The sequence below is a fragment of the Sminthopsis crassicaudata genome, chromosome 3 (genome assembly GCF_048593235.1).
Source record: "Sminthopsis crassicaudata isolate SCR6 chromosome 3, ASM4859323v1, whole genome shotgun sequence".
NCBI classification, from domain to species: domain Eukaryota; kingdom Metazoa; phylum Chordata; class Mammalia; order Dasyuromorphia; family Dasyuridae; genus Sminthopsis; species Sminthopsis crassicaudata.
In genome coordinates, this window is record NC_133619.1 from 559,327,746 (window position 1) to 559,346,794 (window position 19,049).

The 19,049-nt window shown below is 35.2% G+C and overlaps 1 protein-coding gene across 4 annotated transcripts in view; it reads right to left on the reverse strand.

Annotated features, from left to right (window-relative positions):
* GRM5 (glutamate metabotropic receptor 5) overlaps nt 1-19,049 on the reverse strand; it is a 696,817-nt gene that overhangs the window by 88,809 nt on the left and 588,959 nt on the right. For all 4 annotated transcript variants that reach the window (XM_074304687.1, XM_074304689.1, XM_074304688.1 and 1 more), the window contains exons 6-7: nt 18,749-18,917; nt 14,569-14,695 (exon numbers count right to left, since the gene is read on the reverse strand). In XM_074304687.1, coding sequence (XP_074160788.1) covers nt 14,569-14,695; nt 18,749-18,917 — 296 coding nt within the window. The remainder of the gene's footprint in view (nt 1-14,568; nt 14,696-18,748; nt 18,918-19,049) is intronic.

Consider the following 19,049-nt stretch of genomic DNA (forward strand, 5'->3'; position numbering starts at 1 on the left):
TCTATATTTGCTTTACACATAGTTTTCAGTAATTTACTTAGCATTGATCAAGTTCTGTATTCTCTCTGATTATTTCTGTGTCTCTTACTTTCTATGTGTGCTGCTGTCTCTGTCTGTCTCTTTCTGTTTTTCCATCTTTATCTGCTGGAATTTCTAGCTCCCTTCAAAATGTCGCTTTCTCCAAAGGACTTTTCTATTTTCCCAACTTTCTGCACTTTCCCCCCCAATGTCTTTTGTATTTGCCTTGTAAATCGAGCATAATGATGCACACAATGAGTAGGGAATATATAAAGTTTAGCTAAATATGGATTCTGCCCTCAGGAAGTTTATATAAGAATATCATTTATGTATGTGCATATATATATATATAAATACACGCATATATGTTTATATATATCCACACACATGGGAACAAGAGAGACAGAGGTAGAAAGAGAGAAAGGAAGAAAAAGAGAGAAATTGAGAGAGTGTGAAAGAGAGAGAGAATATTTAATTAGGTATTGAGGAAAAGTAGAAACAAAAAAGGGAAAGAAAAAAAAGTTAAAATATCCAGTATATGTTATGGGCCAGAATTCTATACTTGAAACCAGGATTCTTACACAGTTCTAAGTCAGTGGAATTGATAAAGACAATGGTTGTCTAGTTTAGCATGGTGCTTAATAGTTCTTTAAGTTCAGTATGATTGATTTAATCTTACAATAAATAATGGTTTCCTAGTGATATAATGATTAGTTTATACTCAGTGGAGAGCATATAAGCTGAGATGCAGAGCCAGATTCATTCAGAGCCAGAGAAGACAGGCAGACTGGAGGCAGGAGCTCAAGCTCTCAGAGCCAAGGAGAGACAGATTCATTCCATCATCTACCTTTGTGGTGGCTGAAGCAAAGACCCTTGGACTCAGATTCATTCCATCTTCATTAGCCTTATGGTGCCTGGCCTCCTGCACTTCCTCCACTAAGACCAAGGCCAGTCTGAAAGGCTCTCCAGAAAGCTGTCCAGCCCCAGGCAAGGAGACAATAAAGAATTTGGACTTTAACACCTGGCTATTTCCCTGGTGATTACTCAACTGAAAAGAAGGCTGGTCCAGAGACCTCCAGGAAAACCCACCAAGAACATTGAACATTACAAGTATAGAATAACTGAGTTTTAGAATTTTAAAACAGGTTGGTAGAAACATCCTTTAGGTAACTGATCTTCTCTTTATTCTTTTTTTTTCAATCCTCTTCAGAGAAAAAGAAGGACTTCATTTTTAACCTACAAAGTACATAGGTAGGGGCAGCTAGGTGGCGCAGTAGATAGAGCACCAGCCCTGAATTCAGGAGGACCCGAGTTCAAATTTGGTCTCAGACACTTAACACTTCCTAACTCTGTGACCCTGGGCAAGTCACTTAACCCCAGCCTCAGGGGGAAAAAAAAGTACATAGGTAAATGAGGGAAGGAAAAATATTTCCCTCAGAAAGTTTTCACTGACAGATTAAAGTTCTCTGCCCCCACTACATTTGTAGTTTCTATTTGTGTTTTTCATCTTGAACATGGAAGAAAACCCACTTCTTTTTTTTTTTTTTTCCATGAAATTTCCTATTGAAATATTTGCATGATTATTATGCTTTCTTGCTTTGGTTGAAAGGAAGATTATTGGAATTGGTCCATACCTACTCTATAAGGCTGACATATCTCTAAATGGGAAATGGAAAAATAGACCAGTAGCCCACTTGCTGCTTGAATATCTTTCTACCCATTCTTGAGCATCTTATTTACAGTTCATAGAATTTTGAGAGCTAGAGGGGACCTTAATAGTTAACTAGTCCAATCCCTACATGAAAGGGATTCTTACTACAACATGCCTTTACCAAGTGATCATTCAGATTTTGCTTCTTTTTAAATTTCTATTAATACAAATCTTTACCAAGGTCTAACATCCATTCTTCAAAGTAATAGTTGAAAATTTACTCCAAATATTTACAACTTGTTCCATCTTTAATTAGTTACACAATACAGTTTTCTAAACTTCAGATACAGCTAGTAATAGAGCTGAAAATCATTGTTTTAACACATTTCTTTTCTCATCTCTGCCTTTGGAGAGACTGTCCAGGCCTTGACCACTCTTCCCTTTACAACTTTATCTCTTAGAATCTTCAGAGGACTTTTCTGATTACTTAACTTTCTGCTCTCTCTCGTTCAATCTCTTTTGTATTTCCCTTATAAATATTTTATTTTTACTTATCTGTAGACACATTATCTTCTTTCCCTACAGCCCTCCTCATAAAAGTAAACTCTTTGAGTGTAAACATTGTTTTATTTTTGAGTTTGAATATCAAGGGTATACAGTTGCTCAATCAACACTTGTTGAAATAAATTTAATTTAAAGTGTCATAAATAATTTATATATATATATATATACACACATATATATATGTACACACATATGATGTATGTGTCTATATATACAAGCATACCTACATATACATTTAACATTGCATTTGATTCATGGTCTAATTTTTCTTTTGTTTGTTTGTTTTTCTGACATAATATCAGCTGGTTCCCGAATCTAGAAATCTGTTTCAAGTCAGATAACAAGCAAAAACCATAATGAAGGCCCAAATCCCATAGGTAATTTTGGTTAAGCAAAAGGCCCTCAAGCAGGAGCTATATAATGAGCTGATGTAGGGACATGACAAATTAACCAAGAAGGCAAAAGAAAACATCTGAAGCATTCACATGAGCCCACCCTTGAGCAATGTGCTCTCACTGTGGGTTCTGGGGAAAGACTGCTGTCAATAGATCTGCCTGGCAGACATGCACCAGGAAAGAAGGGATGGAGTTGCTCTTTTTGGGGCAAAGTCTTTGAGCCACAGGTGAGTCAGAGAGACTACCACTGTGCATAGGTACTGGCTCTCTAGACCTCACAGGGGCTGAAGATTTCAGTCATATGAACCCAGGGTAGAAAGGACTTTTGTTTTGTCATAAAAAAAATTAAGACACACATATATACACATCTAGTCTCACACAAACACTCTCTCTCTCTCTCTCTCTCTCTCTCTCTCTCTCTCTCTCTCTCTCTCTCTCATAAAAGAATTTCCAAAAAAATATGGAAAGAGAACAAGTGACCTACAGAAGACCATGAGTTCATGTCACTTCTACTCTTCAACCGTGTGATCCTGAGAATATCATTTAATCTTTCTTTTTCTCCCTTTCTTTTCTTTCTTTTTTTTTTTTATTCTTTATGTATCTCCCTGCTTTAAATGTGTTTCCTGTAAACAAAATATTGTAGGGTTCTGACTTTTGATCCAGTCTGCTATCCGCCTCTGTTTAATGGGAGAGTTCATCCCATTCACATTTACAGTTAAAATTATTAATTCTGTATTTCCTTCCATCATATTATCCCCAGATTATGCTTTTTCCCCTTGTCCCCCCTGAACCCCTTCCCCAGTGTTGAATTTATGGACCCCACTTGTGACTCACAGCCCTCCCTTTTTAGTATCCCTCCCTTCTCCTTTTAAGCCCCTTCCCCTTTCTTGTACCCTTCCCTTATTCCTCTTTCCCTTTTCCCTTTTCCTCTCTCTCCTTATAATGAGGTGAGAGAGAATTCTCTGAAAAACAAATATGTCAATTATTTACTCTTTCAGCCTACTCTGATGAGAGTAAGATTCATGCAATGTTTCTCCCCCTCTCTAAATTCCCTCAGATGTGGTAAATTTTCTATGCCTCTTCCTGGGATGAATTTCCCTTTCTTAATCTTGAAATCTCTAAAACAAGATTGTTGTGAAGAATAGAACTAATTGTATATTATTCAAGGATCCCTCATTTTATTGCACTTTGCAGATGTTGCTTTTAAAGGTCTGTGGCAAATCTGCCCTGAGCAAGTCTATCAATGCCATTTTTTTTTTCAACAGCATATGTTCACATTATGTCTGTGTCACATTTTAGTAATCTCACAATATATAAAACTTTTCCATCATTAGGATATCTGTTGGGGTGACCTGTGATCAGGATAATTATTTTAGAGCACCCCCATCCATGCCCATGTACTATAGAGAACTTAATCAATAAACATTTTGTGTGTTCCGAATGCTCCGTGGATCAGCCATATTTCCCCATCTCTGTCCCTCTCCTCAGACTTCCCTGTTTTCTAAGATACAACAATATTGAAATTAGGTCAATTGATAAACCTATAATGCCCTCTAAGTGTCTGAGTGAAAGAATAGTAAATCAATGTGGCAAACTTCATTTTTGCATTATTTTAAGAAATTGACACAGCCACTCTAACATTTCAAAACCACTGCCCTGCTTGGTCTTCAGCCATCAACATTGAGACATTACTCTCTGCCAGCAAAAAGATAACTACTGGCTGAAGGCTCAGGTGATCAAATGAGGAGTAAATAAAGCAATACAGACTTTTAAAATTAAGGTAAGTATATTTTTTAAAGATATAATTTTTTGTATACTTAAAAGATCACAGTATAATAATACAACTTCTATATGCAACAGGAAAACCAAAAATAATCTGTGTGATTTTCTTGCAGTGTTCTGAAACTGAAGCCACAATATCTCTAAGGTATGATTAAATTATTCTTACTACCTTTGTGATCTTGGGTAAAGCACATTATCTGCTTAGATCTTAAGTACCTCACCTACAAATTGGTTCTAGAATTCCACTGAGTTCTAAATCTGTGTGTCTATGATACTTTGATCAATGTTTTCTAAGCATTTAAACACAGATTTAGCTTTGTCTAGGGAGGGAGAAGAAAGGGAATAATCATTTATATAATACATATTAAGTGTCAGGCAATGTGCTAATTATTACCTCATTTTATCCTTAGAGCAAACCTGAGAGGCGTAGGTACTATTATTATCTCTTTTTATAGTTGAGGAAACTGAGATTGAGACAATCTGGCTCACACAGTTTATAAGTGTCTGAGGCTAGATTTTGTAGAATGTTTAGAGTCAGGGCTAAAGTCAGAAAGACTCCTTCTCAGTTTAAATCTGGATTCAGATACTTCTTAGTTGTGTGACCCTGGGCAAGTCACTTAATCCTGTTTGCCTCAGTTTCTTCATCTGTAAAATGAGCTGAAGTAGGAAATAGAAAACCTCTCCAGGATCTTTTCCAAGAAAATCTCAAATGGGGTCAGGAAGAGTTGGACATAACTAAAAAATGACAACACTTTTTGATACCATGCCCATTGCTCTATTCTCTATACACACGTGCACATAATGCACATACATACATACACATGCAATATGGGTACATACATTTGCATGCACACATATACATACACACAATCACACACCTCTAATTCAATTCTCAAAATTTTTGCTCCTAGGACAGTTTTCTTTACCATAAGAAATCCTATTATACTGAACCTTTAATTTCATAACAGAGAAGCCTTCTTGATAATCTTGACTCTAGACCTGCCTCACCCTCTCCTTCCTTTATCCCTTTTTCTTTCTTTACTTTCTCAGGACTCATGACTTCTTTCAAAGACAGAGACAGCTGTGTCTTGGTGGATTTATGTGATCTCAGGAAGCCCCAAGTTAGAATATTGCCTCAGAGTCTCACTAGTTGTGTGCCCCTCCAGTAGGTTCCTTAAACTCTTAGTTTTCTCACTTGTAAATATGATCACAATGGTACCTATTTCACAAAGGTGCTGTGAGGATTAAAGGACAAAGTATATGTAAAATATTTTATAAACTTTAAAGCCTTATAGAAAAGCTTGGTATTATTTGCAAACTATCATTATGATCTTTCCCAAAAGCTAGCTGGTAAGAATATATAACAGACTGCAGCTGGGGGAAGGAGACTGAGGGATGGTGAGGGAAAAGGCGTGTAAAACCTGAGGTGTGAGGAGGAGGAGGAGGAAGGGGGGAGGAAGGGGAGGAGGGACTCATTTTGAAAGAAGGCATTATAATCTCTGTAAAGTCAGAAGGGCCTTTTATTTTGTTTGAGCCATAATATTAATTATAAGATCTAAAGGAACTGAATTGATGGGTATGTCAAAAAAGGTGGTTGATAATTTCTGAAGTTTTAAATGTTTATATAATGAACTGAATGGCTATTTAAAAAAAGTATGGCCCCAGTGAGGAATCTGAGTTCTCCAAAGGCCAGTATACACACATATACATATGTATATAGACACAGATACACACATATATGCATACTCTGTCTTCTTCAAAAACGATTTTGAAGTTCTGTTATCGATGGACTGACTGGTTGACTCGTACTACCTAGTCTTAATATATTTCCAGGGTTATACTATACACATATATAAATATATGATGATTGTATCTTAATAAAACATATAAGTTGATATATAAATTAAAAGCCTATCATAATAATAAATTATATTTATGAAGTATTTTGCTTTAAAAAGCACTTTCCATATAATACTTAAGTAGCTAGATAGTACAGTGGATAGAATACTAGGTCTGGTTATAGTCAGAAAGACTGGAATTGAAATCCAGTCTCAAAACTTACTAGTTGTATGACTCTAAGCAACTCACTTAACCTTCATTTAACTCAATTCCCACAACTATAAAATAATAATAACATCTACCTGATAGGGATGTTATGAGGATAAAATGAAATAATATTTATAAATACAGTACCTAGTACATATTAGAAACTAAGTATATGCTTATGCCTTTCCTCTCTGACAAAGAGACAAATGTCTTATTCTTTGATAATGACTTGCCATGAATATCTCAAAGTAGAAAGAAAGTAGCTGAATAAGTAAACTTATTATTGTTATAAGGATCAGTTTAGTAGTATACTGATTATGTTTTAAATCTAGCTGTAAGTTCATCTTTATAGGAAGTAAGAAGGTAATTAGTATTTACTAAACACTCACCTTTTGGGCACTGTCCTAAGCATTTTTACAAATATTATCTGATCTACAAATATTTCTCCATTTTTACAGTTGTAGAAACTGAGATATATAGCAATTGAATGTCTTGCCAAAGGTCACAAAGCTAGTAAGTATCTGAGGTTAGATTTGAATTCCAGTATTCCTGACTCTAGGCCCAAGGCTCCATCTACTTTGCCACATAGCAAGACTTTTTTTCTATCAAGGCAAAGAAGTGCCTTTTCAGCAATTTATAGTCTTTCTTGTCCTGACCTATGTCTTACAACTGAACTTTAGTGCCTCTGAGGAGAGAGGCTGATGACTTAGTATAACCGTGTTTCAATTAAATTTAGTTCACTTGCAAGTTAAGATATCACTCTGCTGATGTCATTGGTGCTCTTCCAGAAGGATAAAACACAACTTGTGAAGTGTTGTAACTGCCCCTCCCTCGCAATTCCCTAGGACTTAGTTGGCTAGTTCCAGGTCAAGCAATACTACTATTTCCATGCCCAACCCCTCTTTTTCTCCCTATCCATAGGGGTGCTTTGTCCAAAGGTATATGACATTTTTATCACTTACACTTCACAATTTATTTGGGATTTGGAGGCTGGATTTTCCCCTCTAGTTATTTATTCTATCATGTTTTTTTGGGAGGTTTGGGTTGGGGCTGGAAACTGGGACAATTAACTTTTTTGTCTCATGATGTTTTCATTTATGATTTCTTGACATATACCTCTGTAAAGGTAGGCTTTGATAAAGCCTACTGGGATTCAAAGGAAGTTATTTGACTATTCCTTAAATCCAAATCATTCTGCCTCTCAACGAGTGGTCAGTAGTAGGTCCTAGCCTAAGGCTCATTTGCTTAGTGTTTGGGTTTTGATGACTCAGAGTGAATGTAAATACCAATTTTGTCTATTTTGGCCAAAAATTCTGAGGGTCTTCCCCTCCCAAATTGATTCTTGTGTGATGGTAGATTATGCCATCATTTTCCTCTTGCCAGCTTCATTCACTGAATGAGTAGTATCTCAGACAAACTGAAATGGCTTAAAAAGACCAGTCTCCCACTGCATCCTGGGTCGTTGCCAGGTGTCTTGACTCATGTCTTTCCACTCATGTCTTATCAATCTGGAGAAGAATGAGAATGATGACTTTAAACAGTCATGCCTCAATTAAATTCAATTCCCTTGCAAGTCAAAGCAACACTTGGTGATGTCTTTAGTTCTCTTTGAGAATAAAGGATAAAATCTGTGGGTCTTTGTCAGTTTCCTAGGGCTATTGATAGATTATCACTTTTTCAAAGTCCTATTACTAGTATATGGCAGAGAAAGGACTTGGATTCAAATCTTTTGAACTAGTTCTTTATTTACTAAACATCTTGTCTCACTATCAGTTATATTAAGATTAAAACTACTTGACTGGCAGGACATTTTGATGTCTTGAAATGGATAATCAACTCCAACAAACTAGTTCCCTCTTCTAATTGGGAAAACATTTTATCCCTAATTCATCCTGGGGGATACATTGAACACAAGCTATCTCAAAATGAAGTCTCCCAAGGAGACCATTTTAAAGTTATTTTGCTGTTAGACTGGTCTATTGTTACCATGTAACTTTCAATATTTTTTCAGGCTAAACTTTTCCTTGATATGTTTTATGGCTCATAGCTCTGAGCTGTGACAAAATAGAACACATTAAAATACTAGAGCAAAGTTAAAATGGATTTTGTTGTTGTTCTTTAAGGAAAAAACAAAAAAAAAAAAACCCCTGAACTGACAGATATCATTGTGCCAGATCTACTCTATGAAAGTAGAATGCATCTCTGTTAAGGGAACATGTTAGGATTCTAAAGGAAAACACTTCCAAAAAAGGTCATTTACTCTTGAATTGAGTTGTTTCAGTCATTGACAATTCTTGTGACCCTCTTTTGTGGTTTTCTTGGCAAAGTTACTAGAGTGGTTTGCCATGTCTTCTCCAGCTCATTTTACAGATGGGGAAACTGAGGTAAACAGGGTATAGTGCTTGCCCAGTATCACAGAGAAAGGTCAATGCTCTATCTAACTGTGCCCCCTGGGACCCCCAACATACATTTTCATCTTATTTTAATAGATGCTACAGGGTATTGTGTCACAGTGGATGCCAGAGAACTGACCTTGAAGCAAAAAGATCTTGGGCCAAATCTTACTTCCCAAACGTAGTAGTGGTTGGACCTGGCAAACACCTTAACCTCTCAGTGTTTTAGCACAAGTGTCAAATTCACTGTTGTCCACAACAATTCCCAATGGCCACACCAGATTAAAATGAAATTGGGAAATATTTAACAAAATTAATTTGTTGAATTTAGTTTTGTTGTATTCTTCATGATCCCATTTTGGGGTTTTCTTGACAAAGATGCTTGAGTGGTTTGCCATTTCCTTCTCTAACTCATTTTGCAGGTGAGGAAATAGAAATAGAAATTAAGGACCTTGCACACGATCATAAACTATTGTAAATGTGTGAGCTAGATTAAAAGTCTGGCTTTCTATCTACTCTACTACCTAGCTTCCTACCAACTTCCAGAGATACAAGGAACACCACCTCCATGACAATAATCCTTGGTTCCTAAATCACTCAAAATCTAATAAGAGTCAGAGAGGAACACAAAAACAGTTCTCTGTATATACATGGTATATACAGGAAAAATGTGAATAATCTTAAAAGAAAAGTATCATGAGTAAAATGGTCAGAGAAAGGCTTCTTGTAGAGCTGGGAGTTTAGCTGAGAAATAAAGAAAGGTGAGGGTGTTAGGAGGGGGAGACGAATGCAAAGTACTCCACACTTGGGAAATAGCTTTTGAGAATGTATAAAGTTGGAAGATTGAGAATCTCATGCAAGAAATAATAAGGAGGGGACAGCCAGTTGGTGTAGTGAATAAAGCACCAGCCCTGAAGTCAGGAGGACCTGAGTTCAAATGTGACCTCAAACACTTAATTCTTCCCAGCTGGTGTGACCCTAGGCAAGTCACTTAACCCCAATTGCCTCAGGAAAAAAATAGTAAGTAAGCCAGTGTCACTGGATCCCAGAGTATTTGGAGGATTGAAGGATATAAAAATGCAAAATTGGAAAAGGCCAGATTATGAAGGACTTTAAAAGCCAACAGAGGATTTTATGTTTGCCTTGAAGACAATTTAATCATGAGGCACTGCAGTTTATTGAATAGAGGTGGAGTGTGTGTGACATGGTCAGAAGTGTACTGTAGGAAAGTTAATTTGATAACTGAGTGGAGGATGGAATGGTGGAGGAAGAGAATTGAGATAGGTTAAAAAACACCAGGCTTTGGGAGCAGTCAGTGGGAGGTGATATGGGCTTGCACCAGGATGATGGCCATGGGAGAAAAAAAAAGGGGCATAAAAAAGAGATGTTACAAAATGTAAAAATGAGAAGACTGATCATTGAGTTGATATGGGAAGCAGGATAGAGTGGCACCAGTAAAATACTGTGATTTTGAGCCTATTTGCCTGAGAAGGTGATGGCACCCTCAAGAGTAACAGGAAGCAGAGAGAAGTTTGGGAGGAAGTTAGCAAGCTGAGCATTATGTTGGCTTCCAGATGTCTTTTTTTTATAGGACATCCACACTGAGAAATGTAGTAGCCAGTATGTGTGAGACAGAGATCAGGACAGAGATTAAGCCTGTATAAGCAGATTTCAAAGTTATCAGATGACAACTGAAACGTGGGAGTTAATGTAATTATCAAGGAAAATCATATAGAAGGAAAAGAAAACAATGTCCAGGACAGAGTTTTTTTCCCTATCCTTAAGAAAACATTTTTAAGGTAATTCAATGGGCATGAAGTGAACATTTAATAAATACTCAAATGGGATAGTACATACACAGTACTTTCCAATCCTCAAAGTATTATACAAATACTAGTCATTGTTATAGTTGTTGATAATCATTTGAATTCCCAAAGGTCTAAGACAGTGATGTCTTTGTAATTAAAAAAAAATCGACTTTACATCATAAATGTAGAAATACATACAGAAGAATTACACATGTTTAAACTATATTGAATTATTGTCTAGGGGAGGGAAGTGGGAGAGATGGGAGGGAGAAGAATTTGTTTGCAAAAGTAAATGTTGAAAGCTATCTTTGCATGTATTTTGAAAACAAAAAGCTATTAATAAAAATCTGCTTTAAGGAATTAAGGACCTCATAAGTTTAGGGTACATAAAAGAATTAATCAGTTTTAGTTTAGCTGTCATCATTTCTTTAGTTATCCAAAGGTCTGGGAATCATTCTAAACATACTTCTAGAACCCAACATGTGCTTCTGGTGATTGGAAAATGTCCTTCTATGTAAGAATTGAATTATAAGTTACTATAGTTTGGAGCAATTTGGCTCAAATTTAGATTTTGTCAATCACTATTTTTTTGTGATTTTGGTCTACTTAATCACTCTCTCTGGGCCAGAGTGACCTCATCTGCAAAATGATGGCCAGAGTCCAAATGATATTTAAGATTTTTAATTTTCATTTTGTCTTTATATAGTATTTTATGTTTTTATTTCTTTATTATAAACTTCCACTATAAACAAAAACAAAAACCCCAATAAATATAAAAATAAGAATAAAATTTCACATAAAACTGAGCAAATTAACAATGTTAAATAAGAAATTCATCTTATTCAATGTCCCTTTCCAAATTCATCTGAGATTCTGCTACTTTTATCTTTTACTCTTGGAAGAAAAAAAAAATCACAGACTTTATCAGGTGATGCATATTAAGAATATTGTAAATCTCAAAGTATTTTAAGTGTAAACAATTAAGTTTTAGATGATGTATTTATCATTGCCATTTTGCTGCTTGCATTTTCATATAGATCATTTATTTATTTATTTAAATTTAATTTTAATATAATTGTTAACATTGTTTTTACAGCACCATAATATTCTGGTACATTAATACACCATAATTTACTTAATCATTAGGCAGTGGACATATAGTTTGTTTATAATTTATTTGCTATTACAAATAAATATTCTATACTTAAGGCTCATTTTTTTCTTTTTTAGATTTTAAAGGTAAAGTCCTAGTGATGGAATTATTAGGGTCAAGAAGTATATTACTTTTTTAATATTACTACATTGTTCCCCAAAATCTTTACACTGGCATACAGTCTCATCAGCAATGTATTAAGGTTTCTTTTATTTCTAAATATGTGATTTATAAGTTATCAAGTTAACAATCTTCAACCTCACGATAAAAGAATATACATCTATATACACTTAGGCATAAGTAGCTAGATAGTGCAGTGGATGGAGAGCTATAAATGGGATCAAAAAGAAGTAGTTCAAATTTAACTCCCTGAACAAGTCATTTAATCTCTCTTGAGGAATCTCATTTCTCTCATCTGAAAAACAGGCATCATGATATGACTTCTAAGATTGTTGTGAAGATAAAATGAGATATGTATTTGTAAATGCTTTGCGAATCTTCTAATTCTGTATATAAGCTAGTTAGCTATTATAAACTAATCACATGAGAATTAAGTCTTTTAAAACCTTCTCTGAGGTAATGAAAGTTTTCACCACTAAAGAAGTGAAACTCATGCCAGTGACATTTGATATAGGTGGTTAATCATTTACCTTCCTGAGTCTGGAGCTAGGTCCAAAAGATCTCTCAGATAGTCCCTTGCCTCCACCTGAATTGGATTGTATTTATCAGTGTAAATTTTATTTTGTCAGTTATGACATAATGCTTGTTTTCAACATATAAATTTGCCTTAGTGGATGTCCATCAGTTGGAGAATGGCTGAATAATTTTTAGTATATGAAAGTTATGGGAATATTATTGTTCTGTAATAAATGACCAACAGAATGATTTTCAGAGAGGCCTGGAGAGACTTACATGAAGTGATGCTTAGTGAAATAAACAGAACCAGGAGATCATTATATATGGCAACAACAACATATACATTTGATTCAGTGAATTGATATGTTAGGGAACCATTTAAGTGTAAGGAGAGTTTTTAGTTTGTTTATGTGTGATTTTTGTTCCTGAGAAACAGATGAGAATACAGAAAACTATACTACTTCACAATAACTCACAGGCTGCAACCCTTTTGAAACTACTTCCATAAGCAGATTTCATCTCTTTCTATGCAGTGGGAGCCAGGGATAGAGGAGGATTGATCCAGTCTGAGCCCACAAACTTCACTCTTCCTTCCTTGCTCCAGCCCTGGCCTTGCTTCCTGAAGCTGCAGCCCATGTAGGCTGCCCTTTCACACCATGAGAACCTGGCCATAGGCTGAAGAGCAGCTAGATTCCTCTGATGCTGTCACTCATTTATGTATTTTTAAAAACTTTTTAACACGTATAAATATGCTACCATTTTATTAGGTACCTATCTTTATTTTTTCATTTTTCTATCTTTTTTTGTGTGTGTGTCACTGATGACATTTTTGAGTGTTGTGCCCCAATTCCATTTTTTTTTCCATAAGCCCTGTGGTTTTTATTTTAAGGTTTTACATAGCACAGTGATTTTTAGAAATGCACATGTTGTGTTAAAGTAGAACTAGCTATACTTATGTTGGCATATTGGAATATTTTGCTTAACCTGAATAAAATATAGGTTCTTTGAAGGCAAGGATTACATTATTTTAGCATTTTGAATCCCAGTGCTAAGCATACTGGAAACAAGAGGAGATTAATAAGAAGAATAAAAATAAAAGCAGCTAACATTTTTATAGTGCTTGAAGATTTAAAAAGTATTTTATTGGTCTTATTATTACTCCCATTTTCTAAATTAGCTACTGTTTTGTAAGCAACACAGACACAGGGAACTGGATGCTAAATATCAAAGATTAAGATCATCAAGACCCTGTAACATGGAAGATGTGAATTGCTGTTGGTCCTTGTGTTGCCTACCTATATTCTTTATTACTAGCAATGCCTTTTCCCACTGACACTGTGTATATTAGTAGAAGTATATATCTACAGGTAGGTAATGATTTGTTGCTTTTGTCTTAGCAAATCTTAGCAAATGACTTTGTTTTGAATAAACTGTGGCTATTGTTATTGTTTAATCCCATATGATTTATCATGAACCCATTGAGGTTTTCTTGGCAAAGACATTGAAGTGGTTTGCCATGTTCTTCTCCAACTCATTTTACAGGTGAGAAAACTGAACCAAGGGTTTAATGTTTTTCCCAGGATTACCTAGCTAGTAACTATCTGAGGTTGAATTTGAACTTAGTTCTTTTAAACTCCAGTCCCAGAGTTCTATCTACTGTGGCATTGTTCTGCCCCTAAACTGTGATTATTGCCTGACTCTTAAAAGTATACTGATAGAAGCTTATGAGACAGTGTTATATAAGTGTGTACTTACACAAGATTCTTTCAATATCAGTGTTTCAACCCATTGTAAAATCTGTGAATACCAAGTTGGCAAAAATATCCCAAATGGAGTGATACACATGAAATTAGAGGGTTGTTGGATTATTTAATTTTAGTGCTTTTTAACTTTTAAATTTGTAATCTTGTAATCCTAATATTCGATGATCTATATTCTATGATCTTTCCAAGATTCAGGAACTCTCCAAAACCAAGAAGTATTTATATTTTGGTCCTCTTAAAACCAAATGATTTGAAATACACTGTTGATATAATCAACTGCTGTCTGTGCCATATGGCATTTCTCTGTTGATTTAATTTGGAAGACAATCTTGCATATTGTGACATCACCATTTGTTTACCTGTAAGATCTTCAGTGGGCCAAGAGCCAAGCTGGCATGCTTTGCATGTGTATTCATCAAAAACAAACTCATTCTCTTTGCATGGAGTACAAGTCCAACAGCAGCTGACTTCTCCCTTTCGGATTACCTAAAATGAATATTTAATAGAATAATCAGATTTACTCAATTGATAACCTCCAAAGGCATTTGAAACCCATAGGTATAGCATTTCTTTGGCTATTGTACAACACAAAACCCTCAATCAACCAATCAAGAACAACAAGCATTTATTTTAGCATATACACTGTACTTAGTACCTAGGATATAAATGAAATAGTACTTGTTCTCAAGGATCTTACATTGTGTTAGAAATGACAATATTCACATTTTAAGCATATGCATAATCAACACTAATTAAATATTTGGTACAGTTCAAAGAGTGATTCTCCTTAGCTGGTAGGGAGATTGGAAAAGTTTTCATAGTGAATATAACATTTGAACTGAGTCTTGAAGGAAGTAAGAGATTTTATGAGATAAAGTTGAGAAGAGAGTTTCTGTCAAGACTGAGGAAAGTCCAATGCAAAGGCATGAAGATTGGGGATGGGGTGCTGTGTATGAGGAATAGAGGAAAGTCTAGTTTGGCTGGATTGAAAAGGACAGGGACAATTGAAAAGTTGGCTAGTTGGATTGATTAAATAGGACTTTAAAAGTCAAACACAGAGGTTTGTGTCCCAGAGGAAAAATAGAACTTTTGGAATTAGTGAAGTAGGGAAATGATATGCTGTGGTCATCTCTGCAGTATAGGGGAAAAATCACTCTGTCAACTGTGAAGAGGAAGAATAGAGTAGGAAGAGATTTGAAGTAGGGAGATCAATTGGAAAGATATGGAAAAAATACAGATGACAGATGAGAAGAACCTGATCTAAAATGGTGACTCAGAGTAGTAAGAAGGAACTGAATGTTGTAAGGATAAACATGACTAGACTTGGCAACTATTGGCTAAGGGGCAATGAGGAATCAAGGATGACAGTGAAGTTACAAATCTGAGTGACTGACAAAAATAAGGTCGTGAAGAAAGGCAGATTATGAATTTTATTTAAACAGGTTGAGTTTGGGATAATACCAGGATATCCAGATTGAAATATCTAATAGTACAGATGGTGATACAGAGCTGGTACGCTAAAGACTGATATCCAGAGATTAGTAGAAAGACTTTATTAGTTGTTATGTCCAAAACATTTAGTGGGTGGCCAGCTTTCTGGAGATGAACTTCTGGGTCTTCTTGAGACCAGTTAGAAACCAACCTTCAAGGACTCAAGGGTAACTTCTAAACTAGGATATAACTTTGAGTAGGACTTTGGTGGAGAGTGTAGGCTAGCTTATTTGCCTATACATGTTGATAATTTTTGCTTAAATGCTTTGGATTATCTGGGGCACTATTTTTATGTCCATTGTTACGTGGCCTGCATTCTTTTAATAGAAAGACTTCTAAGCCAGGGATTCATAACTTGGAATGTATGAGCTTATTTATTTAATATCTATGTTTCAATATAGTTTGTTTTCTTTGTAATTGTATGCATTTTATTTTATGCATTAAAAACAAACATTTTTCTGGGAAAAGATTCATAGGTCTCCTGATCTCCAACATATTTTCCATTTTCAAGTAGTATATGTAATACATTTTAATAAAATCATGAATAATACTGGTAAAATGTAACACTAAATCAAGAACATTTGATTTGCATAAATGATTTGCATAACCTAGCACCAACACAATATCTACAATTTAGTAAATATGTGCCAGAGAGTCTCCTATACCTGTGTGTATGGATTTATATATGTCCATATATATGTGTATATATCTGTGTATGTGTGTGTGTAACATTTTTTCCCTGGAGAATTAATCATGTTCCACACTTCCACACTTATCTTGAATTTATGAAGTAATGGTAAGCCTTTCAAAGGCATTTCTATTCTTTTCAGGGTAGACAATCCATCTGCCACCTATTCTATCCTGGCAGAAGTAAGGACAAAAGTATTTTCTTTATAGCAAGATTTCAGTTATGGCCTCAACTCTTCTTAAACAAAAATGATCAGTTGTAATTTAGATTAAATGATGGAAGAATGTGGTTTAACAGGTTTTTTTTTTAACATGAAACTGGTAATATTAAAAATATGTATTTATATTTTTATAGGGACATCTAGTTGGTGTAGTGGATAGAACACCAGCCCTGAAGTCAGTTAACACTTCCTAACTGTGTGACCCTGGGCAAGTCACTTAAACCCCAAATGCCTCAGCCAAAAAAAAATGTTTTTACCATTATATGTATAACTAGTTTAATTGAAATCTTATACATTTTGTTATGTATTTGAAAGCATTATTCCAAGAAGGGATCCATAGATTCCACAAGATTGTCAAAAGGACCATGACAAAAAAAGCCCAGTTGGATTACTAATCAAATAATAATAATTCTTAAAGAACAATGTCATTTTCTTTGGAATTTGATAAGAAGGAAAATGCATAGCAAGATTAAGTGAACTTCCTCTCAGAAGGTCTTTACCTTTATAAAGAACAAATAATTGATCAGTAAAGTTCCTCTAATCTCCCTGACTTTACTACTCATCATTGCATAAACATTTGATTCACTTTCATCATCACTATGTTTTTTTTTCTCCTCTTGTTCCCTCTGCCTGGACTTCCTTCTTTCTAATCTTTGACCTTCAAGAAGCTTATTTATTCTTAAAAGTTTGGCACAAATGCTATTCACTCTCTGAAATGCTCCTTTAGCTCTCTCAATCAGAAGTATCTTTTGGGAACTTCCATAGTATATTGTACATATCTTATAGTGTCATGTTGTATCATGTTTATTATTGTTTTTAACATCCTATTTCTAGGCACTGAGTTCCTTGGTAGAAAATAGAGTATCTTCTGGGTATTTTTAAAAATTTCTGACAATGTATAACCTTGTTAAGATATCTCAATGAGTAGTTATTTCATCAGTATGAGGACTCTCTCCTCCAAGCCAATTTGTCAACCATATTACAGTCTATATCTTTTAAAATCAGAGAGGTCCTTTAAACTCAGAGATGATAAGAGACTTATCCATCATCACACAGTTAGATATTGTCAAATGTAGAATTTGAAATTAAACCTTCCTAACTCCTAGAGCAGAATATTGTCTGTCATATTATATTGTTTATTGTAAAAGGTTAAGTGTGTTGGAAAAATGATTGATCATAGCTTCTAAATATGATTAATTTACTCTCTGTGTTTTTCTCACAGCAGTTCACTGAAGTTAGTTAGAAATAACATTTTTCTCCTTGGCAACTAGTAGACAGAGTAGATAGAATGTTGAAACTGAAGTGAGGAAAAGCTGAGTTCAAATACAGCTTCAAACATTTACTTTTCTTGTGTGACCCTGGGAAAATAATTGAACTTCTATTTGCTTCAATAATCCATCTATAAAACTGAGATAATAATAGCATCTATTTCTCAGGATTATTGTAAGAACAAAATGAGATATCTGTATAGTTTATTGTAAACATTACTATTTAAATGCTGGCAATATCAACATCATTCAGAGTCAAAAACAATACTAAGAGAAAGGAAAGAAAGAAGAACAGAAGAAAAAAAGAAGGCAGGAAAGTAGGTAGGCAGGCAGGTAGAAAGGAAGAAAAGAAAGGCAGGAAGGGAGGGAGAGAGAGGGATAAAAAGAGGAAAAAAAGAAGGGAGGAAGGGAAGGAAGAAGAGAGGAAGGAAAGAAGGAAAGAAGGAAAGAAGGAAGGAAGGAAGGAAGGAAGGAAGGAAGGAAGGAAGGAAGGAAGGAAGGAAGGAAGGAAGGAAGGAAGGAAGGAAGGAAGAAAAAGGAAGAGAGGGATAAAGGAAGGAAAGAGGGAAGGGAAATAGAAGGAAGGAAAGGAGAGAGGGAGGAAAGAAAGTATGAAAGGGAAGAAAGGAGGGAGAGAGGAAGAAAGAAGGAAAAGAAGAAAGAAAGAAGTAGCTGGAGGGAGCAGAGTATATTTTTTGTAGAATGTGACACTAGGCATTATAGACAGTTTAAAAAAAGGAAGAAAAAGAAATAATCCTTCTTTTCTGTACCTTCTAACATCATAAAAAGATTGGAAGTTATTATATGCATAAACAGATTTAAAGACGTTAGATTGTTCAATTGCAAATCATGCCACTTGGAGCACCATTTACCTTGATCTGGCCTTTCTCACATGGGTCACTGCACACCGACCTAATGATGGCACTTTTCTTGGGCCAGACTTCATCATCATCCATTTTCAGTTCGCCATTGTCCCAGCTGCCCACATTGATGTAGTCAAAATAGTTGTTTCCCATTTCCTTGAAATTCATGATTTCATACCTTTGAAAGAAGAAAGTGAGCATTCACTTGAGAGCCAAGCACAAGCAGCAATCTTACTAGCTCCTTGGCTATCACATGTATGACTATAGAATTGTCCACACTTCATATAACATTATAGATGGTTAGACAAGC